This window comes from Anarhichas minor, unplaced genomic scaffold (genome assembly GCF_050575085.1).
Source record: "Anarhichas minor isolate MPS153535 unplaced genomic scaffold, ASM5057508v1 ptg000023l, whole genome shotgun sequence".
Classification (NCBI taxonomy): domain Eukaryota; kingdom Metazoa; phylum Chordata; class Actinopteri; order Perciformes; family Anarhichadidae; genus Anarhichas; species Anarhichas minor.
The window spans coordinates 258,062-285,000 of NW_027466469.1; the positions used below are offsets into that span (position 1 = coordinate 258,062).

At 43.1% G+C, this 26,939-nt stretch overlaps 3 protein-coding genes across 6 annotated transcripts in view; 2 read left to right on the forward strand and 1 right to left on the reverse strand.

Annotated features, from left to right (window-relative positions):
- The first annotated feature begins 17 nt into the window (after positions 1-17).
- bcdin3d (BCDIN3 domain containing) lies at positions 18-2,366 on the forward strand. Its single transcript, XM_076097039.1, has 2 exons — positions 18-256; positions 1,033-2,366. Exons 1-2 carry the CDS (start codon positions 53-55, stop codon positions 1,582-1,584), a joined length of 756 nt encoding a protein of 251 aa, XP_075953154.1. The 5' UTR covers positions 18-52; the 3' UTR covers positions 1,585-2,366.
- Positions 2,367-2,446: 80 nt separating this feature from the next.
- On the reverse strand, positions 2,447-21,193 carry ppp4r1l (protein phosphatase 4, regulatory subunit 1-like). 3 transcript variants are annotated; one of them, XM_076097036.1, is made up of 20 exons: positions 20,965-21,193; positions 19,025-19,069; positions 18,355-18,484; positions 16,919-17,025; positions 16,579-16,721; positions 16,269-16,415; positions 15,668-15,775; positions 14,801-14,866; positions 14,444-14,602; positions 13,614-13,738; positions 12,614-13,116; positions 12,179-12,525; positions 11,679-11,783; positions 11,346-11,531; positions 6,446-6,607; positions 6,135-6,235; positions 5,706-5,826; positions 5,168-5,302; positions 4,800-4,941; positions 2,447-4,550 (listed from the first exon to the last, which is right to left on the reverse strand). In XM_076097036.1, the coding sequence occupies exons 1-20, from the start codon at positions 20,969-20,971 to the stop codon at positions 4,405-4,407; spliced, it is 2,985 nt and encodes a 994-aa protein (XP_075953151.1). In that variant the 5' UTR covers positions 20,972-21,193; the 3' UTR covers positions 2,447-4,404. The 3 variants fall into 3 exon arrangements, with proteins under 3 accessions (XP_075953151.1, XP_075953150.1, XP_075953152.1); XM_076097035.1 differs by having other exon boundaries at positions 19,025-20,354; XM_076097037.1 differs by lacking the exons at positions 16,919-17,025; positions 19,025-19,069; positions 20,965-21,193.
- rab22a (RAB22A, member RAS oncogene family) overlaps positions 21,084-26,939 on the forward strand; it is a 12,024-nt gene continuing 6,168 nt past the window's right edge. The window contains exons 1-3 of one of the 2 annotated variants that reach the window (XM_076097040.1): positions 21,084-21,545; positions 22,773-22,852; positions 23,792-23,873. In XM_076097040.1, coding sequence (XP_075953155.1) covers positions 21,510-21,545; positions 22,773-22,852; positions 23,792-23,873 — 198 coding nt within the window. In that variant the 5' untranslated portion in view covers positions 21,084-21,509. The remainder of the gene's footprint in view (positions 21,546-22,772; positions 22,853-23,791; positions 23,874-26,939) is intronic. The other variant, XM_076097041.1, reaches the window with a different exon arrangement.

A 26,939-nucleotide genomic window follows, 5' to 3' on the forward strand; every position in this document is an offset into this window, starting at 1 on the left:
CAGCCCGTGTTTCCCACCCGGATGTATTTTGGTGGCGCACACGTTACTTACAATGGCAACATGTTCGATAAGTAGCGTAGCCGACGACGAACTAAACGACCCAGGAGCCGCTCCTTATGGCAACTTTATAAACTATTACACCTTTAACCCTCCGGAAAACCGTCTGAGCCTCATTCCCGCCACATTACTCCAGGATTTAGGTCACAGCGACGGCCATCACGCCACCCTGATCCTGGACGTTGGGTGTAATTCAGGGGTGAGTGAGTCTGGGACGTTCAACAACTAAATAATGCTTAAGATGGAGTAGCCTCGATATGAATTACTCACGTTTCGACAATATTACATACAGTGATAACTCATTGCATACACATTCAGCGGTTAAATAACTAGCTATGAATAAAATATCACTACATTTACTCAAGCAGTGTACCAATTGTGAGGTACTTCTACTCCACTAATGTAATATTTCATAGGAAAGGGTACTTGAATCCACTACATTTGTTTGACAGCTTTAGTTAACGTTACTTTAGATTAATACAAAATATAATCAACAAATAATACATATTAATACGTCATAATTTAAGATACCTGACAGTGTATAAAGTAGGTGAAATTAGCCCCATCTGCAACATTAGTGATGCTGACACATTTTACACATCACCAATTATAATCCAATGATATATTATTCTGAAATGGGCCATTCTGCATAATTTGGTATTTTGTGTATATTGTTATGCTAAAACTCATGTATTTTTTTTTACTTAAGTAAGATTTTGAATGCAGGGTTTTTACTTGTACTATAACAGAGTATTTTTACACTGTAGAATTGCTAGTACTTAGTGCAAGATGCAAGTACTGTACACATTTGCCTATGATACATATGGCAGTCAAGCATGACATATGACATCTTCGAGACACATCTTAGAATTTTGAATTAAAGTTAATAATCAGTCAATACAACACAAATATATACCTGTATATTTGTTTGTTGTGAAAGCTGTCCTCGCTTTTCTTTCTCCCTGTGAATAACAGGAACTGAGTGTAGCCTTTTACAAGCATCTGGTCCAGGAGCCCGAGTGCCAAGAGGAGTCCGATGAGAGGAAGGTTCATCTCCTGGGCTTTGACCTGGACGAGATCCTCATTCAGAGGGCTCAGCAGAACAACCCTCTGCCCGGCAGCATCTCCTTCATCCCCCTGGACGTCACTAAAGACACCGACCAGCTGCAGCATTACCTCGACCAGCACGGCTGCTCCCACTTCCACCTATGTCTGTGCCTGGCGGTCACCATGTGGGTCCACCTGAACCACGGAGACGCCGGCCTGCTGCAGCTGCTCTCTCGCCTGGCCTCCGTCAGCCAGCACCTCCTGCTGGAGGCACAGCCCTGGAAGTGCTACCGCTCTGCAGCCCGGCGGCTGAGGAAGCTGGGCCGCTCAGACTTTGACCACTTCAAGACCCTGAAGATCCGGGGGGACGTAGCGGAGCAGGCCAGGGAGCACCTGGAGGGACACTGTGGCATGGAGCTCATCCGGAGCTTCGGCAGCACTACGTGGGACCGAAAACTGCTTCTTTTCAAGAGGAGATGAGACGTCAAGAGTTTCCATCTGCTGCTGAAGGACCATGACCAGGAAGAGAAATCAACATGGGGAAGGGGAGAACATTTGAAAAGTCGAATTGTTTAGATGATCAACATTAATTTGCAATGATTATGACAGTGTATTGTAAAAGTCATTTTTCAAGCAAAATGGCAAACATGAGCTGGTTCCACTTTTACAAATGGATCTCTGGGTTTTGTTTTCTTGGTCGGACAAAACAAATAATTTGAAGATGTCGCTTTGAGCTCTGGTAACTGCTGATCTACAGGTTTTATATATTTCCTGACATTTTGTACACAGATTAATCCACGATGACAATTAGGGCAACAATCTTCAATTATTGATTAATCTGCAGATTAGTTTTTCAAGTAATCGTTTTTTTTCTATGTGAAGAATGTTTATCAGTTTCCAGAGCTTGAGCTTTCAAATATCTTGTTTTGTCAAAACAACAGTCCAAAATCCAAAGATATTCAGTTTACAAATCATTTCTAAACTAAATGATACAAAACAGAAAAGCAGCAAACCCTCACACATGTACTTGATTATCAAAAGGTAGTACTGGTTTCACTAGTTGTTGCAGTTCTAGAGGAAAGGACAAATGAACATTAAACAAACATGGGTAAAACCTTGAAATACATGGTTTGTCAATAATTTCTCAAAATTATCTGATGTATGTAATTCAAATGTTTGAAAACATAACCCATCAATACAAACATTCACTTTGTTTACATTCATAAACGTGCAGATTAAATAATAAAAGTTTCTTTATCAAACGTCTGCTTCCTTCTACATCAGAGCCGACAACCAGTGTTCAATAACGCAGAACTACAAATCAAAACTTGAGCACAATTGATTCATTTTCATCATTTTAATTACAGAATACTAAAAATAACATTACATAAAATGTCTTTTTAAAAGAAACCATCGAATATTACAAAGGTTGTAAATTTTGTAAAGTTAGGATATAAAATCTTTGAACAGTGGTGCATAATTGAAAAGAAAAATAATTTTCATAAAATGTATATATTAACTGTTCTACTACATAAAAAATGAGATGGACACAAATCGCAGACAGACGAGATGAGTAGACACCGCCATTACCACAGTGAGCTCTCCTTTCCAAGGAAGAAAGACTTGAGATGCACAGCACACACCACAATCAGCTTAAGTTCTCAAGTTATGTCTATGTTCAAAAAAAAAAAAAAGGGGTTACCATTTACAACAGGAGAGAACAAACAAGCTCGAGAGACTACAAAAAGTGACTTGGTGACTGCTCCCAATATTCACACACATCTCGATGGGTAAAAACCCGACTAAAACTGGCCTTGGTTCCGTAACACACAAACTGTTTCCCACAGGTTCAAGCTGTACAAAAGAGTCGCCAAGCGTTGAGACACATCACACTTCAATTCATTCCACCAAGACAGGGAAGTAATGATCGGCTGTCTCTCAGTCTCGTCACACAGCCATTCCTATATCCTACTGTACAACTGGTCAGATCCACTGAACGCTACCATGGTCACATAATTCAATATCAGGAGGTCAACCTTGAGGAAGCGGAACAGACTATACACAAGAGAGGGAGGGGGGGGGGGTACACATGCATAATCCAACAGTGTGCTTCCTTTCTTCCTCTTCTTTCTGAGATTTACGTCGCCCTGCGTCACTTCATCACGAGCCCTTGTTAAGATTCGCCCATCGAGGACACTCGGAGCCTGTTTGGAGCGCGGATGTCCCTCTACGAGAACGCCACACTGGCCGGTCGTGTCCAAACAGAGGTATTTCATTTGTCTCCTGCCGTTTGGGGAGACGTGTTGTGTCACATTTTTGGTAAACAGACACAAGGGGAGAGGGGGGGGATCAACAGTTTATTACGTGTTCTTTCAAAAACGTCGAGATATGGTTTTAATCAAGAGTTGCGCTGAGTGTCAGAATCACTATTCCTTCTGTGCGGTAGTAGTGGTTTCAGTGGCCCATGAAGACCGGGTGGAGAGATGCAGAGAGAGGGAGACGGACGATAACCCAGAGACAAAGGACGTCTGAGACAACAGAGGCATTTTAGAGGAAATGAGGCGAGAGACACCAGCAGAGCTACTTGGGTTGGCTGGTTTTGTTGCTCGGACAGCTGGAGGTTTTTCTTTTTCTTTTGTTTTTTCACCAGGAATCCAGGAGCTGCTGCTTATCGTGTAAGGTAATAATGCTGTTTAGGTTCAGATGAGTCCCCCTGAGTTAGTGCACACGTCAGTCAGGCAGGCCTCGCCCGCTTGTTCGTTAAGAAATCCACAAAAAGAAGCATTAAGAAAAAAAAAAAAAAAAAAAATCAATTCAGCAATTTTATAATCAAGCTTACAATTAGCTTTGGAGAAAGAGAGCCCGTCGTAGTTCTACAAGTCTGCGATTGGGGAAGGACTGAGTCGATGTTGGTGTGGAAGAGGGCGGGGACAAGTTCAGGCATGAATACGCCGGCTCCCACAAAGTGGTGCCGCAAACCTCTTGAGTCCTGCTCATTTTCTGAAAACTCTGAGAAGTATGCATCTTGTGTTGTGAATGCGATGTGCGCTATGTAGTGCCCAACCAGAGTCTGGGTTGTGTGTGTGTGTTTTTTCTTTTTAACATGCTCATACTTTCATACTGTAATCTGATCATCTGACATGATTCCCAAGTGGTCGTTGGTGCAGGTCTGCCCAGCAGGCGAGTGGTTGGGGATCTGGTCAGGTGCTGGTGTTGCAGCTTACGCTGACTGTGCGTCAGACAGACAGACGGGTAGGTAGACAGGCAGGTGGGGCCGTAATGGGACTCGGGAGCTGGAGGCTAAATCAAGGGAGCCGTGTCCATCAGGCCTTTGTTGGGGTCCAGGCTGGCAAAGAAGCGGACGTCCCGGTCCTTGTCGGACTGCAGGGCCATCACCGTCTCCTCCAGCTCGTCGGAGTAGGCACAGCCGGGCTCCTTGAAGTAAGCTGGACACAAAACACAACAGTTAGTTCAGGGAGAGAGCTATGGGATGTGCAGAGGCAGAGCATGTGTTAGAGGCAATATTCTATATATATTTGTGAAGCATTTTACGTCTTCAATGACTAATAATTGAGGCAAAGTTGGAAAAGTATTAAGACAAGCCAACACATTTAGATTTATTGATACTAACAAAAATACAGAATAGCATCAGCCTTAAGAAGACAACATTAACCAGTCATTTATTTTCACTGTACCTTTCTCCATGACACTCTGTCTTAGAGCCTTGGCCACCAGTACGCGGACATTGGCCACCGGGTCAGAGGAGAGGCTGAGCAGGCTGGGTAAAAGGTGCTGGCCAAACTGCTCCATGGGCATGCAGTCCTCCTCTACGATCGCCTGCAGACAACACGAAGAAGAAGAAGAAACACAAAGTCACTCAGACAGGCCGGTGTTAAAGACAGCTGGTCGAACACAGAAGAAGAGAGAAATTTAATTTCTGTAGCTCAGACAACCATCAGACGGGTACACAGCTGTTTATGTTGTTGATAAACAGGTAGAGAAACAACGCGGGAGACGCTGATCCATCACCTGGGCTACGTAACGTGAGACGAGCGTTACACACCTGGCAGATGAAGGCGAAGGCCTGCCGCCCCACCCACTTGGGACAGTGGCAGAACCTGACGGTGAGCTCGTTGATGAAGTTCAGGCCCAGGTCATCGGCTCCACATGCATACAGCTTCTGGAGGATCTCCACAACCTGACAACACAAAGAGGTGATGACACACTTAACAATAGGGATTTAATACCGCAGTGAATCTGCAACAAAATGCAAATGTATGTTTAAGGAGGTTAAGAATGAAGTTCAGAGGCAGACATTGGAGCAATAGGAGATGAAAAGATGTGACGCTGTCTACAGTAGCTGTAATGATTGAAAATGCATATTAATGAATAGCTAAGAACATTTGAAGAAATCTTCCTCGAGTCTCGTCATATGACGAGCATTACATTCTCACATTTAACCGCAACACATACTGAACATCCTGCATCAGTGTGACTCATTTCCCCTTTTTCCCCATTCAAGTTTCTAACATATTTCCTCTCACTGGATATTCCTTCCACCAGCCAAAAGAAAAACAAACAAATCAACATTGCACACTTACCAGTTTGTACGAGATCCACCTGACCTCTGAGACTTTGTCAGAGCAGAGTGTGAGTGCTATCTGTCTGAGGTAGTCATACACGTCGTAGTGGCTGTACAACTCTATGATCAAGACCAACTGCCTGGATGGAGAGAGAGAGAGAGAGAACATGTACACTCTCCTGGAAATAGAAGTGCAATATAATAAATGCCCAAAATGAATTTAACTGCAATTTTGAAGATCATGTCACAGATAAAAATGAGGAAATTAACTGGTGAGGCGATACTGACAGTAAATTCGCCGTAGAATTAAATCGAACACGCGTACAGTGTTATGAGAGCAGACCTCGGCCCCGCCATACCGTCTACGAGCAAGGCACTGATTGGAAGTCAGTCCGTTAAAACCTAAATGTAATTATGTCCCGCTTGGAAGAGGAAAAAGGAGACATACTCTGCCAGCTCATATCTGAATCTCCAGTTGCGACTGTTGTCCGTCACCATGAACTCCTGCAGCTGGTAGAGATACTCTCTCCTCTTGTCTGCGTGCAGCAGCTGCAACAAGAAGACAGCTCAGTTATCTGGTACCAAACGTAAAGCAGACTGTGGTTTACTTCTTCAACTGCCAACATAAACTAAATCTAAACAGTCCTTTATGTCATCTCTTACATGAATATATTTGCTGAAATGTAAATGTCCTCAACTCAAACTGCGCTGTAATGTTACTTGCATAGTCAGCATTATATAAAAATTCTATAATCTCACCTTGAGGAAGTCGTAGAGGTGTTTGAGCACGCCAATGCGGACCTCGTCCAGGTCTTTGAGGAAGCCGTTGAAGATGGGCACCAGGTCAGCTGCAGTCAGCTGGTCTCCCAGGATAACCGCCAGCTCGTGGATGGAGAAAGCCAGCGTCCGCCGCACCTTCCACTGAGGACCGGGAAGGAGAGGGAAAAGAAACGCATACAAAGATTATAAAACACAAGCCACGAACAAGCAAGTGTCTTGGTAGAAAAAAGAAGCTGCTTTTTAAAAAGGAAAACAACCACTTATGGGTTTATTTTTATATACTGATAATGCAGGGACATGTTAAACAACAACTCCTCCTGTGATTGGTCTGAGTCCATTGTACAGGGCAATGCTGTCATGCCAGCCGTGACCCTCAGTGCTGTGATGGAGTAATGATCAACAGCGTGACTGAGTGTCTGTCTCGCCATCTCTGCTGCCGTGAAGTGAAGCAACGGTTCCCTTTCTTTCGTGCGTCATCGACCAATGCATTCGTACAACAAGTGCTTTGTTCCTCAAGTCAAGCTGAGCACATCACTGAACTAGGCCTGCATGGCATGAGGAGAATCTGGGATCTGCTATGTCAGCCTGGTTGTCTTTAAATTTAATATTTTAAAAAGAACTAGGCTACATGTGGTTTATAGAGCAGAACACGATAAAAGCTCATTGATGTCTCACTGGAAACAAATCTAAAATGTCATTAAAATAAATGATTTTCCTGACATCAAACTACTGAATGAAGTTTGAGTAGCAGTCATTCCTCCAGTCCAACAGTTAAGACCACATGCAGACAGATGTTTTAGCTGGTGTAACCGAGGGGTTACTTTGCTCCTAAACAGATGATCCGTAAGTCTGCACCGACTTTATGACTCCAGCCATGTCAACAACACCACCGCTTCACTGTTTCCGTTCCACCCTTCCCAATAAAATCCCCAGACTTGAACACTGCTTACTATAGACAACATTAAGTCATTCAAAGCCTTCACTTAGAGGCAACTGACAAAAAATAGCTTACACTCGATTGTAACAGTTGGCTATTAGCCGAGCTAGCACGCTGTGCTTGTTTACAGCAGCAGCGGTTGATGAGAGACCGCATACAGAGCAAACTCAAATATTGCTCTCGCTTTTCTACATTTTGACACCATGTTTAGGCCTAACCCCTGACCAATAGGACCGTCCATTCAAACATTAACCTTGTGAAATTATCATAATTATCATATGAATAACTTGAGTTATGGTCAAAAACATGTCTGTCAACAGGGACAGTGGTCACAGTAACCTTTCACCACCAACATCGAATCAATTCGTCCTTACGTCCAAGTAGATATTGGTGCCATATTTGAAGTAATTCCATCCAGGAGTTCCTGAGAATGTGGCGTTCATGAGAATGGGACGTACGCGATATGATGGATGGACAACGCGAGATATATCGCTTCCTGCCACTGCTTTCACCGGCGTGGAGGCATAAAAACATGCATGTTTTTGTGAATGGGTTTCTTACTAACATGGCTGAGAGAAATTCTTGCAGCACTTTAAAAACAAATGACCCTCACTCACTTCATTACCTTTAAAAATCCCTAAAACGCAGCTATACATTCTCCCCGTATATGTCAGCACTATAGTTGATGTAACAAAGCCGCAGAAAACATTGACTCAGTGAACACAGACTGATCGAAACAAGCAGACGCAGAGGGAACTTTGCTGTTCTCACTGTGATGTACAAGCCGATGAGGCAGCGCTTCACTTCCTCACTAAATGCACACAGTATTCCCAAAAAGGAGATCGATTTCTTCACAAAGCCAGCATCTTACGTCCAGAAACACTGCACCACACCAATCAGGAACTTAGAAAATTAGCTACAAAATAGCTCAATTAGCCATCATTCAATCTATTTAACAGTACGATCATTGTACCGTTTAGAAAGAGTTATCTTGTGATTATCCATTTTGTTTTCTTGTGTAAAATGTAATTATTCAATAACATGTCATTTAGCTTTGGCAACCATGTAACCACAACATTCAAGCCCATCCATCCATCCATCCATTTTCCTCCGCTTATCCGGGGTCGGGTCGCGGTGGCAACAGGCCAAGCAGGCTGACCCAGACTTCCCTCTCACCGGCAACATGTTCCAGCTCATTCTGGGGGATCCCGAGGCGTTCCCAGGCCAGCTGGGAGATGTAATCCCTCCAGCGTGTTCTGGGTCTTCCCCGGGGTCTCTTCCCAGTTGGACGTGCCTGGAAAACCTCCAGTGGGAGGCGTCCAGGAGGCATCCTAATTAGATGCCCGAACCACCTCAGCTGACTCCTTTCGACGCGAAGGAGTAGCGGCTCGACTCCAAGCTCCCTCCTGATGACCGAGCTCCTTACCCTATCTCTAAGGCTGAGCCCGGCCACCCTACGGAGGAAGCTCATTTCGGCCGCTTGTAGCCGCAACCTTGTCCTTTCGGTCACGACCCAGAGTTCGTGACCATAGGTGAGTGTAGGAACGTAGACCGAGTGGTAAATTGAGAGCTTTGCCTTCCGGCTCAGCTCCCTCTTCACCAAGACGGTCCGGTGCAGCGCCTGCTTTACTGCTGCAGCCGCACCGATCCGTCTGTCGATCTCCCGCTCCATCTTACCCTCACTCGTGAACAAGACCCCGAGATACTTGAACTCCTTCGCTTGAGGTAGGCACTCCGTCCCCACCTGGCCAATAAAGCTTATTTGAATTTAGAGTAATTCAATAGATCCCCCCCACACACAAAGCTTGGAAAAATTCAAACAAATATTATGAATTGGTTTGGATTTTTCCCAGTAGAGTCTGACTGCAGTCGCGGAGGTCACCCCCCTTCTGAAGAAACCATCACTTGACCCCTCTGATGTCAAGAACTTCAGACCGGTGTCTCTTCTACCCTTTCTTTCCAAAACACTTGAACGTGCTGTCTTTACTCAACTATCCTCCTATCTCCACCAAAACAACCTCTTGGACCCTCACCAGTCCGGGTTCAAAGTGGGTCACTCGACTGAGATAGCCCTCCTTGCGGTGACGGAGTCGCTTCATGCAGCGAGATCTAACTCTCTCTCCTCTGTCCTGATTCTCCTGGACCTGTCTGCGGCGTTTGACACTGTTAACCACCAGATCCTCCTATCCACCCTCGAGGGGATGGGCGTTTCAGGCTCTGCACTCTCCCTGTTAGGTCGATCCTACCAGGTGTCATGGAGGGGCTCTGTGTCGGAACCACGCATACTGACTACGGGGGTTCCGCAAGGCTCAGTCCTGGGCCCCCTTCTCTTCTCGCTCTACACAACATCTCTGGGTTCTGTTATTCGCTCGCATGACTTCTCCTACCATTGTTATGCCGATGACACCCAGCTGGTCTTGTCATTTCCCCCCGGGGACACTCAAGTGGAGGCACGCATCGCTGCGTGCTTGGCTGACATCTCGAAGTGGATGACGACACACCACCTCAAGCTCAACCTGGACAAAACCGAGCTACTGTTCCTCCCGGGGAAGGGTTGCCCGCACCGAGACCTGTCCATCACCATTGATGATACCGTGGTGACGCCAACTCAGACTGCGAGAAACCTGGGTGTGACCCTGGATGACCAACTGTCGTTCTCAGCAAACATTGCATCGGTTACACGCTCCTGCAGATTCCTGCTCTACAACATCAGGAGGATTCGCCCCTTCCTCACTGATGAGACGGCGCAGGTGCTAATCCAGGCTCTTGTCATCTCCCGCCTGGACTACTGCAACTCACTACTTGCCGGAGCCCCGGCGCTGGCCATCAGACCTCTGGAGCTTGTCCAGAAAGCTGCAGCTCGCCTGGTGTTCAATCGCCCCAAGTTCTCCCACACAACTTGCCTTCTCCGTTCTCTACACTGGCTACCTGTAAGAGCCCGCATCCAGTTTAAGACTCTGGTGCTAGCCTACAGGGCAGTGAAAGGAACAGCTCCTTCCTATCTCCAGGCCATGGTCAAGCCCTACACCCCGGCCCGACCACTTCGCTCTGCAACCTCGGGGCGACTGGTTGCCCCGTCGCTCAGAGGTCCCTGCGGCCGATCGACCCGGTCGCGGCTGTTTTCTGTCCTGGCCCCACAGTGGTGGAATGAACTCCCCACTGACGTCAGGACGGCAGAGTCGCTGCCCATCTTTCGGCGCAGGCTGAAAACTCACCTCTTCAAGAAGGCCTACCCTTCCGCTTAGCACTTACTTAGCATCTACTGTGTTCATACTAGCTTATTGCACTTATTGTTTTTATATTAGCTTGTGGCACTTATTGCATTCGTTTGTTTCTGCACTGTACGTTGGCTCTGGTTTATGCTCTTAGATGCTTGTTTGAGGTAGGGACATGCACTTATTACTTCTGGTGACTAGTTCTCTCGAAAACCGATGTTGAATACACTTATTGTAAGTCGCTTTGGATAAAAGCGTCTGCTAAATGACTGTAATGTAATGTCATTTACAGGGCTTGAATTGGGATTTGTTATGTGGGGGTCCTTTGTGGTTTCAGTAGGGGTTCCAATGGGAAAATATTTTGATTAACAAGTTCTAAAGCTTTATAATGCACTTTGGCACATTATTTACATTCAAAGCACATGTCTTAATCATTGTAAACTGAAATATGTACCACAAAAACAGTTTGTTTTCCAGATTAATTATGAATTGAGACGTTAAAAATATTAGTAGTTGTTAGTAATTAGTATCGAGTAGAAGCTGAATACTAAACCTTTTTAGGCACATCCCAAAACTAGGGGCGTGCCGACCAATTTCTAGATAATACACCGACTATGGATGATACCTCCTACAACACCACTTCAAACAATTCAAACTCACAAAATCACTCATTTTAGAATCAAACCGCAAACTTGACCCCACACCATCTCCCCATTTCTCTGCCTACCTGCACATCGGTAGCGAGGGTTTCATACGTGTCCTTGAGGCAGTGCCAGTTCTGTCGTCCCAGAGTGAGCGCTACCCCCGGCAGGCTGAAGGCACAGTGTTTGGCTATTTCTGTATCCACCGTCTGAGCCCGGGCCGGGTCCGTCATAGAGAGGTACTGATCCAAGAGCTGCTGGGGGATGACATTCTGAAGACGGGGCGAGAGATTGAAGAGCTTGATGATCAAAGAGGACACGGGATGCACCGGGAGAAGTTACTTAATAAAGTCTGTGCCCTCTCAACTACGAGGTTCTGATTAATATTTACGGGATGTATGACGGAAGTGCTGACTGACCTGGATCTTGGGCTTATCCTCATACATGGGGCTGTGAGCAGAGTCTTCCTTTCCCTCCTCCTCCTCCTCATCTTCCTCCTCCACACTCTCAATCAGTTCAGACTCCTGAGGCAAATACAAACACACATTAGCAAAAAAGTGAGCGCACCGCACTTTAAAGACGCTATATTTTCTCATTACTCTTCAAAAAACTCATCGCACAGTCCTGATTTACTAGATAAACTGAGTTTTTACATTTAAATAATCCCCGTCAATGCATCTTTTTCAAACTTTAACTTTCATTGTTGATCGAGTCATGAATATATAGAAATAATTAAGATTTTAAACCGGAAAACAGGGCCCGATCACATACGATACATTTGTGTAGTGTTATAAATTAAAACCTACACATGCAGGTTTGCAGAAATCTCTTAAACCCTTTGCATCAAGTACAAATGCAGCTTAAGTCCAGTATACAACAGCTAACTTAACACGCTGCAAAGATGTGCATAGTCTCGTACTAGAATAGGCGAGTCGGGAGGAGACTCCTCCTGGTCCTCCAAGGGCTCCGTCTGCGTCTCCTCGTCCCCTTGCTCCTGGACAGGGCTGGACTCTGAGGCTGAAGGAGGCTCCATCGTTTGCTCCTCTTCTGTGGGACTCTCTTCACTCTCGGCCTGAACCTCCACAGACTGGCTCTCCACAGACTGGCTCTCCACAGACTGGCTCTCCACAGACTGGCTCTCCACAGACGGGCCCTCGATGTCGTCCTCAGGCTGCTCTTCTGGCTCGGGTTCAGTCAGGCCGTCGTCTGTGGGGTCGTCGTCGAGCTGGGCTGCCTTCAGAGCCGCTGACAACACCTGGACTTGAGCTGGAGATAAATTCACATGCATAACTCAGTCGACAAAATTAACAAAAGTTTCCAGCTAATCCTACATATTCCGGCTCTGTATACCCACCTTGTACATCAGGGTCATCAATGTGCGGTTGCAAACGGTCCAAGACCTTCTGGATCTGGTCACTGGTAGCTTTGCCTGGGCTGGACTTGGAATCGGGATAATCAGGTTCCTCCTCTTCCTCCTGCTCCATCCCCTCCTCTGATTTATCACGATTTAGCATCTCCAGTTCCCCGCTTATATCTGGTAAAGGAGATCTCCAATAGTTGAAGGAATTAAAGTTATCGTCCGCCTGCTCCGTGTCTTTCGTGTTCTTAGCATTGTTTGTAGTCGTAGGGCTGGCGTTGCTGTTGGAGAACGTGCGGGTGAAGCCGCCGCCGCGCATCTCTCTGGGAACTGAAGTGTAGTCGTCTTCAAAGCTGTGCATTTCCTCGCCGTCCGCTGTCAACACATGCTCTGGGGACGGTGTGGCGCGGCCGTCCTGGTTGGGGGGTGTGTGAGCGATGGTTCTTCCCGTGTGGCAGACGCTAATCTCGGAGCAGTTCAGAGAGTTTAGGGAGCAGTCGCTGAAATTAGTGGAACAAAATGTATAAGAATAATCCGGTAAATCCTTATATCTAAAACAGAATAAAAGGAGAGAGGATATCTTATATCTTGTTATTAGCCTCTCTGTAAATGTGAAGAAATAGCTTCACAATCCAACACCTATAGTTACATTTTACCAACTGCATCTCAGCTTTAAGAAACCGTAAACTCTGGTTTAAAGTTGGTCAAACATACTCAAAGTGTAAATTAAAGCATTCATGAGGACATTTTCAAAGTCTATAAAAGTACAAAAGGTATAAAAGAAAGATTTGTCTGCGTCAACTTCAATTTCTTTTATTCCCGTTTCTGTAAATACACCTTTTTAAAAAAAAACTGGTCTGACCTGATCACACCAAGTAAACAATGAGTCATAGGACCAATGATGCAACACATTCACTGCGTCTGTGCACAACAAACTCTGATTCATGTCGCATCAGCGCATATTGTGTTAGTACTGCCTGAGGTCAGGTGGTCTTACCTGTCTAATGTACACCTGGGGAGCTCTAGCAGGGCGCCATCCTCTCTGAAGTGAAGGCCGGTGCTGGAGGGATTGGCGAAGGTGGAGATGAAACGCCCCAGAGACTGAAAAGCAGCCTGTCGCACCTAAAAGTGGAGCAGAGCGGTACCTGTCAGTGTCAGCACGACAGAGATTTTACATAACTCAGCAGCCGATCAGTTACCATCTTAACTCATTCATGAACAGGATTGTTAGCAGGGGGCACCATTTTAGAGGTTGGATATGGTCCAGAATATTGAATAGACGGGGACAGTGGAACAGCATGCACTTCTGTTTATAGTACCCCGAGTGTCTGCATACACAGACAAGATCACACACGTCCATCTGTGCAAACTACCCGTGTGGTCGTAAATGGGCTCCACGTGGACCCTCACAAACACGTGTAGACGCCAAAATTGAGTCATTTTCAATGTGTCATTTTCAATGTCATGTAGACAAGTTCAGACTGAGCTTAAGTCTGGGACCCTTTGAGACCAAAACAATGACAGGGCTTCAAGCCCCATGATTATCATTTTTGCACCCAATTTGAAAGTACACCAAATTGCAAAAGTATCTCCGTTTCTCCATTTCTTAACATTTGCCGACCACTTGTTTTGCACAAACAAGTGTTTTTTTCTCTGTATGACTTTTTTAGATTTCAGAAAGACAGATTACATTACGAAAAATCCGGAAGAAGATGCACAGTGGTGAGGAAAACAACTCTTTTCATCATATTGCAGAGGAAGTTGCACACAAATGTGCTTGTAATTTTATGCAATATCATTTTTCCTGTGTGTGTGTGTGTGTCTTACCCAGCGGGACTGGTCACTGATGAGACTGATGAACAGGGGGGACAATTTTGCACGTCGCACCTCTGGAGAGGTAGAATTGGAGACCATCATGAAGCACTCTGCACAGGCTTTCCTGATGCCCCACAGACTGTCTGAGCACAGATCGAAGAACTTGGGCATCTAAAAACAAAACAGAGTCAGTTAAACCTGAAACTAACAGTGAGTGATTGAACTGTGATGGGATGCATCAACAGCAAGGGTACAAAGAAACTACTGATATTCTGAAAGGACAGCAATGTTAAACTTCCACGTTACATAATGAAGATGTAATGAGAGATGTGGTTTCAGGGTAAAAAGGAAAGTCTCGGTGCTTCTCACCAGTAGTTTTTCTGTGGCTTCCTGACCAACAATAGAACAAAATTCTCCGAAATTTGCAGCACAGACCTGAATAACACAAAATAAACATTCAAATGAACTCAAAAGAAGGGCAATTTCAAGAACACTGTTACGAATAGTAAGAATTCTAAGAACATAATCATTACATTGACCGCTCAGGTTCCCCGAGGTCGAACTTCTTGAGCAATGAAGAAACAGACTTTTGTCTTTGTCTCCTGTCCTACGTAGTGGTAGTGACAAGCTGACACCGGTGTGGAGGACAGTGTTATAACAGTAGTGTAACTGTTCTGCTTTCAGGAATAGCTCAGTATGTAGTGTCTGTGGTTGAGTGAGAGTGAGTGAGAGAGAGCACACTGTTGGTGACTTCATATCCTGAATATGATAATAACCGGGATAAACATAACTGGGAGACTCATGTCAATGTAAACACTCTCATTCAGTGTTTACACGACTCGGTAAATTTAATTTCCACCCTGGCAGCTTAAGTTTAACAATTTTTTCAAGGTGTACATAAAATCAATTTAAATGTCAGCTTTCCTTTAGCTCATATATATTATTACTGACTGAAATGCGAACATCACATTCAATTTAAGCATTCAACTGGCACCAGTTACGCCAGAAAACATTCCTCACAGAAAACGGCAGCGCAGTGTAGGCGGTGACGCGCAAAACAGAATTAAAACTGACTCACAGCGTTATCGAATTTATTCTGACACAATTAAACTCAATTTAAAAACAACGTTTTGTCAGCTGTGTGTTATTGGTTCGTAATCATTTTAAGCAACTACAGACTGTTAAAAAGTATGTTGAGCTACGAGGAGGTGATGACAATGGTTCGGAGGTGGTTACCTTGCGGACTTGAAAGAGTCTGGCGTCGCTGCACAGGTCACAGAAGCGTGGCAGCAGTAGATGCTCCACTGTGTCTTTGCTCAACATGGTGACAACTTTACACATCATCTATAAGAGGAGACATATGGAGAGCAATTAGTGTCATCACACTCTTGATTGTGCTTAAATTACAGAACTATTTTGCTCCGATGAACGAAAACAATCAGGGTGTTAAGAGTAGAGGGAAAGGGGAAGACTGTGTGTGTTTGTAAGTAGAATATAAATACAATAGAATATAAAAAGTCACATGCAACTTTGAGCCTTTGCAATAAATTTAAAATCAGGATCTGTAAATGAAATGTTTCAATTCATTCATTCAACACGTGTTGAAGTTAACACATGCGCCATCAAAATAGAAGCATTTTGTTATTTTTAGACCGATAATCAGATAAAGGCGTTGACCGATCACTGTCAGGCATTAACAGAAATCTGCTGTGCCTCTCAGCAGTTTGTCTACTGCCATGTGGTTTTCAGCTAAACTTCATTCAAGTCCATTTCCCTGATAATAAATCAGACGGTTTTTTTTTAGTCTCTTGCGTAAAAAAAACACGAGGTTTCTTACAGAGACTGCCTCAATTTTGTAGTCATCATCACTGCTGGGTTCTGTGAGGTCCAGTAGAACTGGACAAACTTTGGACTCCATATCAGCTTTAGAGATGAGGCCCTGCTCCAACAGAACAAGCAGCGCTGCCTGGCTGGTCTTCCGCACCTGGAAAAGATAGGAGGAAGTTAAAATCTATAAAACTCCTAATGTGAATGAATTTGACTAGTGAACATATTCGTATTTCCTAAAAGCTGAACAAAAAGATCTCAAAGACGAGAAGTGATTGCTGTTTCAATTGTAAGAAATGACCTAGAAAAGTGAAACCCACCTGGTTATTTGGATCAGTGAGATATCGGACTACAATGGGGACCAAGTATCTTGAGAAAGCTGCTGGGAAGTTGGGCCGACTCTCGTGCAAGAACATGGCAATGTTGGGGACCTGCTCCATCAGTTCGGCTCGCACTGTGGGCTCTGAGTACACACATTGAAATATAAGATTTATGTGCAAACAGAACAGGTATGCATTAAGAACAACAAGCGTTATAAGCTTGCAACCATGTGAAGATTTAATAAAAGAAAAAAAAAAAAAAAGACGACACCACGGTCAAAAAGCGCAGATCAATACAGAGACACGACAACTAAATTGATGAAAAGGAAAACTCATCTACCTCCATCTTCCGACATTCTGGCAACTGTCTCCATGACACTGATAAAGTCATTCTCATTGTCACTGAACTCTCGAAGCACATCAAGCAGGCCGCGAGCCACGATCTGCCTAGAAAGCAACAGGAGCGTCAAGTTAGTAGACTGCCTGCCAATACCTACAAGTGCTGACTGCACACAGCGTGACACACGGCTCTGACAGAGCTGTCAAAGTGCATTACACACAAACACACACACACATTTGGAATCGACAGGAGGGCGTGAACCCTGCAAAGCCGAGCATGAAAAGCATGAAGACAGTTAACCGTGTTTGTGTGGGGTTAAGAGAACTGTTAAAGGTTTGCAGAGGATTTTTAATACACTGAGGCCACTTGGCAGGCATTTACCGCGCTGAAAGTACCACCATAAACACTTACAAAATATACAAATATACATAAAATCTAAATTTGTCATTATTAATGACCTACGACAAACTGCGGCTACTATTGTCAACCTATTGCCATATTTCAGACAGACCACAGATCAACTTGAAGTCTTTCACATTCCTGCACTGCAGAGTTAAAGCAGGTATGTGACTAGTAAATACACAGGAATGCACACGGTGGTTCAGATGACTACGAAAATACATGTCTGGAGATCGGATGATGTGTTGATCTCACATTCAAAATTTCCGATGTGAAGTTTATGATACAATTTAGCCACTAATCAGTACAATTCATACAATAAATATGAAGAAAACAACATGTGCAACATTATCCCATTACTTATTTGAGCCAAAAAACCTTTCAGCAATGATTTAAAAATATTAACAGTGCAACTGATCCAATTTCTTGTTTACGCAATACATAAAATATAAAAACAGACAACAATTAGGTGCAAAAGTTATTGCTGAACAGTTTCCTCCTTCTACAAGAAATTACATTGGCCAGATGTTTCCTTGATACCAAGTCCCTCTAGGTTGCAGATGTTTCCGTGTTGTTAAGACTCACGGGGGGGGGGGGGGGGGGGGGGGGGGGTAATGCCCAAAAGAAATCCTAAACACTAGGACGTGTCTACACAACTGCAGATTCGTCAATTGTCATCACACAGAAACGTTTCGTGAGTGTTTTAGTTTTTAGTGATGTGTAACAGTACATTTGCAACTTCTACAATAAAAGCTTTGTAGAATTTTTTATGTTTTTTTACTTTCAACCTCAGTTGCAGCAAGCGTAACTTTTTTTTATCGTTTTATTTCTGAAAGCACTGGTGTAATCTTTAGTCTAAACTGGGCTTTAGCGGGCAAATTGTTTTCTGTCCCACAATACGCATATCACGACGAGTTAACATCATACTATAAAGGGTTAACAATGCATCCTCATAACCCAAAAACTACAACATCCGTTTGTTCGTCTGATGTTTAGCATTCTTTGTGTTAACAGCCGGACCACGGGGTTCCACTTACCTGTTGAAGACATTCTCACTGAAGGCATACTTTTCTAGCCTCCCAAGAGGAGTTAAGTTGTCTTGTCCCGCATCGAGGAAGGCTGTGATGCGGATGCCGTCGCACTCTGAACCATAGTCATCAAATCCAACTGTGATATAGAAAGAAATATTATTTTATGGTCACACAAAGTGGAACCATCTCTGAAGCACAGAGCTGATGCTGATGAAGAGACAAACATTTAAACGAGGGCTGACAGATGCTCCACAGTAATCACAGTGCCATGTTGAAAAAAACTGAGTGAGGCTAAATGTCAGGAATGAAGCTGCTTCAATCTGTGACTAAAGTAGAAAGCCTGAGGTCTTAATAGTTATTCCATTTAATGGTCCGACCATAAATACACACTGGCTTTGCAGTTGGATCCAGACGCTGTTTTATCGCCCACCCTAATGCAGACAACAGGGACTGTTGGCCTGTATGACGGCTAATAATAGCAAGGCGTAAAAGCCTGAAATATTATTGACAGCTTGATATTTCACACGGTTGAATGGGGTTGCCCGGAAAGATGACACTTGCTACACCTCCCTGCTGAAGGGGGGGAAAACAAAGTTCCACACATATACAAGGAATGAATCCATTAATCCAGGTACTACTTAATGTGTTAACAAATTAAAATGACCAAAGTACTCACAATCATCCAGATCGTCATGGCCATCTTCAAAGTATAAAGATAGACCTGCAAGGATAAGGGAATTAGAGGGGGAGTCCACGTTGGCAAACATGTCATCAACATACCATCACATAATACCACTTTCCCTACAAAACGAAAGGTGCTCTGGGTCGGCAGGTTTACCGGCTGACATTTACTAAGAAAGGACAAAGTCTCCTTCAATAAGATTGACAGGATATTGAAGTGGTCTTGCTGATAAATCACTTTGCAAAAGTGAAACTATGACATTGTGGGTGTAGTGACGTGGAAGAGGAAGAAATCAAGTCAGTAAATATAAATGTTGTGTTTTTCCTGGGACGCAAACTATTGTCTTAGTGGATTTTCTTTCAAACACGTGCGATTCCTCTCAAATAAATCAATATATCAGAAATAATCTAAGTGTTTCATGTGCACAAAATGAATATGGTGTCACTGGTCATTTCAGTGTATACAGCTTTCATTCCCTTCATGTGGATATTCGTCTGACGAAGACATGTTGGGTCAAAACGCTGCCAATAGAAACTTAAGGAACCTCTGATTTCAGAGGTACTTTTCTATTGTACATTTATGTATTTCGTCTCTATTCTTTCTGCAAATACGAGACACTCAACCCACCACAGGAATACATTGCCTCAGGTGCAGCTGTTGAATTTCATTTTTATACCAATTTTCTTGTCTCCTCATCCATTTCTTGTCTCAATACCCTTGACATATATCTTTGATGTATATAGTAGAGTACCTTTATCTTCTACCATGCTTTATTTTGAGTATAACAGTTGCTCATAATGTAGATGTTTTTCATAGTATATTTGCTCATCTATACTATGCATCCGTCCTTGCATTTCTGCTGCTGTGACATTTTAATTTCCCTGCATAAGATCCATTAAGTTGGACTATTTACATTCCTTGAGATCAAATCACAAACATTTGCTGGATCACTTGGACACTGTATTGCCTACATTAGTGACAACATACATGTATCCTGTGGTGTGATCTATTTATTATTTTTAAAATACTGCACAAAGCAGGTACTTCACATTAGCACGCAGTCCAAACTGATGAACACACACTACTCATATAAAAACCTTATTTTCAATGTATTAACATGTTTGTGTGGTAACGTAACAGGCCGGTTACTACAAGACGACTTTCTTTCCTGGTCTGTTTTCAACACCACCCATCCATTGATGTAGGACACAAGAACTCGGAGTAGTGAAGTCAAGAGAAGAGCTCAGAGAGAAGTCCCAGAAGGAGAAGCATGTGCTGGGACGGCTAATGCCAGTGTTTACAGCTGGGCATGCAGGGGAATGTGCTGCAAATATAAAAACAACTCCCATCTCCATAAGACACATTAAACGTGCTGTGTTAAGTGTGAAGTAAATAACGTTGCGCCTGGTTTACCAGCACCCCGCAAAACATTTTGACAAAGAGCTGCATCTCCCCTTTGTTATGGTATAAAGGAGGATTTGATCAGCTTAAGGCTGAAAATGACTTTAGCAACTCAGCTAACGTAAGCTAGGTCAACTCGCTAGCCTTTGCTATGACAACAGTTCGATATTAAAACACGGCTTAAAGCACGCGGTGCTGTCCCACTCTAGAAGAGAGAGGCAACTGCAAAATAACCGGCCTTTACTGAGTAGTTATATGTTTAAGTGAAGCCTCAAAGTCACACATTTCGATACCCATGAATAGCTTTCGTGAGCTAGCTGGCTAGCAGTGCTAAGTTTGCTAACAAGGCTTGTCCAGCGCTTTCGCTTGACTTGGCTCGCCTTTGCTAGCACTTTGCCGGGGAATACCATGAATGCAGTGAAATAGGAGCCGCTGTTTCAAATATTGATACTATAGAGACTGCAATGCAGCTTTCTAAGTTCACACACAGCGTCAAAGTATTAGAGAAAACACTATTTGAAAAGTGCCCTTACCTGCCATCTTGAGTCTCGGCTCGGCTCTGCGGGCTGCCGTCCCGTGTGGGCTGTCACCGCCGCTCAGCTGTCACTCAAACACGGTAGAAACTACTTCCTGAAGGCACTTCCTGATGATGGGATTCACCGGTAGATTATATTTTTAACAACCCAAACGTAAAACCGTTTCTCAGCTCGGGCACAAACTCGACATAACTGAGCGGAAATAAAAGCCTGTGGGCTTTGTGTGTTTCTCCAAACAAAAAAGAGCCCATGCAGTCACGTGACCGCAGTCCGTAGTTCAAGATGGAGACAGCGATCTGGTGGCTCCACTGTTAGCTAGTTTACGATCATCACAATATGGCTAATACGACGGACTACTGGACGCTTTAACGCGAATAGCGAGAGGTAGAACTTAACCTGAGATGCGCATCTTTCCGAGATGAAGTGAAGTTGTTTGTGAACATACAAAACGAGAGGAATAGTCAAGATTTAAAGGTAACCAGAGGAGAAAACCGCCAATGGTCATCATCACCAACTCATTTTGAGTGAGAGAGGAGATCGATATGGCGCTGAGAGAGTTAAAGGTTTGTCTCCTGGGGGTAAGTCAGCATCGATGTATATCTGAACACGTATGTCTGTAGCCGTCACTGTACATCTATCTGTACCTGTGGCATGAAATGATCCACGCTGTTCATCCCCCAGGCTCTACATACCGATAGACAGGTGTGTTTAAAAGAGTTACATGTGTTGAATCAGTCTCACGAACAACATGTATGCATGTCTGAACTGTATAAATCAGCATAAACCCATAGGTTTTGCTACCAGCATACCATCAAACCATCCCTGAATGACATCACATCTCCTCCTCATTATCTACTAATAAGCTTAAAATAGAGTTAATAATACAGTTGTTTAGTCGATCAGTAGAATATTAATCAGCAATAATAGTTCGAGCACTTTTTTCACTATTATTGACATTTTATAACCTTGGGTTTCAGACCTCATCCTTATATAGCTTCCTTAATTATCATTACTGGTTTCTGCTATTTCAAAATAAGTCACGGGAACAATATTTATGGAAGTGCAGACAACAGCAGGCCTCAGTTACTTTAACATTATGCCTTTGATACGATACTGATGTGACATCCATCCTCACAGCTCTCCATCACCTGCTCATAAGATTTAAATAGAGCTGAAACAATTAGTCCATTTATTGTTTAGTAAAAAAGTCAAATGTTTCTGTGGTTCCACCTTTTCTAATGTAATGATTTGATGTGCTTCTTTTCTGTGTTTTTACATCCCAGTAAATTAACTTTATTTTGTCTTTAGACTCTTTGTCTTTTGCTGGGTATTTCTTCACAATTATTTTACTTCTTTTTGACTTAAGTATTCATTGTTTTTTTTCCAAAGAATGACAATGAGAGTAATAGGTGATGAAATAATCATTAGTTGCAACCCAAATAAACCAGTAATGTTAATTAGGACATTTTATATAAGACTTTTCTAAATGACATTACTGTTTTTTGCTGCATAAGATAATTACAAATCATTCACAGGAGCAACATTCATCCGTGTCTATACTGCATGTAACAACAGTATAAGTAACATTTTCACATCTCCTCAACAAATAAGATTAAAAAACAACAACGTAAGCTTAACTACGTCTGTCCTGTTTAATCACAAAGTGCAGGCCTACGAGGGGAACAGGAAGGAAGAAGATGCCATGAAAAAGCAATAATGTCTGGGCATGTTGCCAGAGAATGTGTTTTGGTAATTGTGATTATACTTCTAGTAATTGTTTCCGACCATTTATTTTGTCTCTGCAGGACACTGGCGTTGGAAAGTCGAGTATTGTTTGGAGATTTGTGGAGGACAGCTTTGACCCAAACATCAACCCAACGATTGGGTAAGTTCCTGCTGTCTCCCACATGAGAAGTTATTCTGTGTTTCATTGGTTTGTGTGTCGGGTTGTTGCAGAACACAATCATGTAATCAGTTCATTTCTGTCTATTTATGGATTAATCAATTCCAATAAGAGCTAAAAGGAATGTAAAATTACTCAGCGACATTTCTGATAATCAATTGATATTTTAAATCACTTGCAAAATGCCAACGGTTTTCACACGTGGGAGGTTTTTGGGTAACAAGCAATTTGAATGTGTTGAGCTTTGGGAAACTGTGATGGGCACATATTTATTCATGTATTTATTTACTATTTTCTCAAAGTCTGTGAATCAAACAATTAATTGATTAATTAGGGAAATAATTGGCAGATTACTCAGAATGAAAACAATAGTTTGTTGCAACCCTGATTCCAAATCCAATAATTATCCATTTTATTTATTTAGCAAATAAAGAGACACAATATTTGCTGGTTTCAATTTCACAAATGCAAAAAAGTTGTTTGCTTTTCTATAAATGAAACACTTTGTTTGTTTGTTTTGCTGTGGGTCAAATCAAGTAACACATTTTTAGACATTGCTTTGTGACACTTTTTAAACATTTTGTAGACAATATGATCAGTCAGTACCAGAGCCCGACCAATACATCAACTCATTGCCAATATTATAATTCAACAATTTTAGCTTGTCTCAGATATACTTGTGTCAGCATTTGTAAGCCGATAAATCACCAGAAATTGCTCTACAGAAGTGCCAGATAAGTTTGGGGCAGATTACAAACAATCAATACCAAATCTAAATGAAGATTTGTGTTTTTTTCATTGTCTCAGACTCTTTAGTTGCAGTTCTATTATCTGTCTAATATTTTTATAATCGTGAAATCTATTTAGTGTTTTTGTAATGTGACATAGCACATCAATCATGAAGCAATTTCTTTTCACCAGGGCGTCCTTCATGACCAAGACAGTGCAATACCAAAACGAGCTGCACAAGTTCCTGATCTGGGACACGGCAGGACAGGAGCGGGTCAGTAATATCCACTGAGGTTTTGGCCTCAACATTCTTTTAAAAATGGACTAGTGGAGAGTAAACCAAGAGCAAGATTCACATGTGTTTAAGCTTTACGCAGCCAAACCACAACGGTTTTCATTTTGTAATCGATCAGTTTGACTTGGCGTATTCAAAAATCTACTTATTGCTCCCTCGTGGTTTAAAGGAAGTGAGAAAGCTACCTACATGTGTGAATGGACCACTCCCTTAACTGGGAGAAAGTGCAGTTCTTCATTACTTCAGATAGGGGGCAACATTTACCTTCCTATAGGTAGAGTCCTGCCTGCTAACCAAAAACCTACTTCTTCCGGTGCTCTTGGTTTAGGACCACTTTTTTAAATGACACTCGCGATGTAATGAGTTTGTATTGTTTAGATCAGTGAGTGGCATATGTTTGGATTATTAAAACATGATTTGTCATTTCTGTCACCTTTTAATCTTCGTCCTGCTTCTCATCTATCTTGGGGTTTGAGTACAATTTTAGCATTCAAGCATGTCTAAACGTCACCAAGCCCCAGACAGTGATAGCGTGAGGAACTACTTTCTCTTCTGACTCGCACCCTGCATCCCACATTTCTCTGCTTTAGCTCTCCTCATCACTTCCCCTTTTTCTGTGCATGCCCTTCCCTTTTTCCTCATGCACAATCCTCTGTTGTTGTAATGTCTTATCCCTGCTGCTGTCCTCTCCAGAGAGGTGAGATAAGATGCCGTTTGTCTTTTATCCTCCTTTTCCCCTGGGGGCCTCGGCTTCTTTGTGGCCTTGAGGGGACATCAATGCAGCCTCATTTAAGATAAGATGGGTGGATGAAACCCAAGCTCTCTGAGCCCACTGCCGTGTGCTGCCACCGTGTCTTATCCGAGAGTCACTCCAACTCTACATCCGAGGGTCCTCCTTTTCCCCCTTTGTGTTTTCTCTCATGAAAAGTTTCTTTTCGTTTCTTTTCTTGGCAACAATCTATTTATTTCTGTGATTCTTTTGTGTTCTCTTCCATTTTCTCCACTTTTTTCATTCCAACAAATCCGCCTTTTCACTCCCATGTGGCCTCTCTGTGTTCACGTCAGTGTGTGAAAAAGTAGCAACATTCCTTTGGTAGGTTTTGCGTGTGTGTGTGTGTGTGTGTGTTTTCATACTAAGCTGCTGTGGTATTTTGAAGCCTTTCGTGGCTTGTTTTCTAACTTTTGTGGAGCTTTGGCCTATCAAAGTCTGTTGAGTTGAGGAAGGGGAACACAAAGCCAGCCAATGCACATGGAAGGAGAAACCAAGGCAAAAAAGAAAGCTCTGTGATTTCTAATCCATCCAACAATCCATATCTCGAGACCAGATGAGCCCAGCTGTCAACAGCTCGTCAAGTCCTCCCCCTCTGACGAAAGGAATCTTGCATCCTACTAGTATAGGAAGGTTTCTTTCATTATTTATCAAACTCGTGGTTTTACAAATTAATCAGCGCTCGCGAGGCATCACTGGGGCTGTTCACTGGGCTGCTGTGTGGCCAGACGTCTGGCCTCGCTGTGATTGCTCTTTGGGTTTAGGCTGAGCTAGACCACACAGGACTGGTGGTGGTGGTGCAGCCCAACACTAGCCGATGAAACAGACAGCACTCTTTTCAGTGCCCCTGCCAAATATCCCAAGTTGGTTGGATTCCCGTTGGTGGACTTGGGGCCAGTAACAACTATAATTATGTGGAATGTGTGCTTTCCTGAGGTAACAGTGTCACACTAAGATGGATAGTTTATTCCATCGTATTGTAAAGGAAAATGAAATTGGCGGGAAGGCAGGGTCATTCCAAGTGAAGGTCGTTTTCAGACATGGGTTGGTCTTTTAAAATAAATATCCTAAGTTAACACATGACACATGGTTTTATTAGTCTGTTGAAAGCCCCAGTCCAGCAGAGTATAATGCGAGAAGGCATGAAAAATAAAAACTTAAGAGTTGGTGAGGTTTTTGTTAACGTTCATATTTTGAAATATACTGTATGTTTGCTTTGCTAACAAAAGCTTTTGAAACTGTTACAACTTCAAAATTCTGTAGAGGCAATGAACATAATGGAGAGAAAGCGCTAATAGTTCACATTTGTTACATCAGAAAGTTATTTGAACAGTGAATGAATGGATTCATACTCCACCTTTGTGTTACAATGCCTGCAGACATGAGCAGCTACAGGGCACAACACAGCTGCTGTTTTCTACTTGCTTCTATGATCTTTATAAAGTTGATGGTTATCTAATTATTGGTGGTTTTTGGAAAGAGGCGGAAAAGACCACTGCCTGAATTGAAAAATGGACCCAGATAAAGACGAAAAAGATGGCCATGCCAGTGGCTTTGTGAGGCTGTACTAATGATAACATTAGCAAATTAGCACGAAACAGAAAGTACAGCTGAGGCTGATGATTTGGTCATAAGCCAAAGTATTGGAAACAATTTAACATTTACTTGATGGCTCGATGAAAAGTCACCATGAAGGGAACATGAATGTCTAAAACAAGTTTCATGACAATCAATATGACACCGATAGTTTTTGAGATATTTCACTAAAAAGCTGAATGTGGACTTCATGGTGGAGGAGGGGAAAGCCGTCAAAGCCAGGAGGCACAGTGAATATTTCTACCACATTTCTTGGCCGTCCATCTAGCAGTTGTTGAGATATTTCAGTCTGGACCCAAGTGGTGGGCTGACTGACTGACTGTTTTATGACAGCAGGCTAATTGTTGAATCCAGGTTTCAATAAATATTGGAAAGTATTTTACCAGAAAAATACCAAAAGCTGGCAAAAAGAAGAACCCCCCCCCCCCCCAGCTTCTCAGGCAGCGATGGATTAAAAAAAATGCACATGTTGTTTTGGTTATGCAGGGAAATTGTGACTTATAAGGATCAAATGTATAGTTTTCCATAAATATCAAACGGCTAACGGCTCTTGACACATTCTGCCCATCCTTCTCTTGATGGCTACCACATGTGTGAGGTCTGGGTGGAAAGACTTGCTATACTTCCATTTAAAGTAAAGCCACTTGGCTTATAGGCTCAGAACACTTGGCCTCTGGTTT

Bases quoted from the DNA above. Each gene is read 5' to 3' on its own strand.
- bcdin3d (XM_076097039.1), top strand. From the start codon at position 53: ATGGCAACATGTTCGATAAGTAGCGTAGCCGACGACGAACTAAACGAC. The intron at 257-1,032 runs GTGAGTGAGTCT...TGTGAATAACAG, and splicing joins ACGTTGGGTGTAATTCAGGG to GAACTGAGTGTAGCCTTTTA.
- ppp4r1l (XM_076097035.1), bottom strand. From the start codon at position 19,115: ATGTTTGCCAACGTGGACTCCCCCTCTAATTCCCTTATCCTTGCAGGT. The intron at 17,026-18,354 runs GTAAGTGGAACC...GTTGCTTTCTAG, and splicing joins AGTGAGAATGTCTTCAACAG to GCAGATCGTGGCTCGCGGCC. The intron at 5,827-6,134 runs GTATGTCTCCTT...CTCTCCATCCAG, and splicing joins TTCAGATATGAGCTGGCAGA to GCAGTTGGTCTTGATCATAG.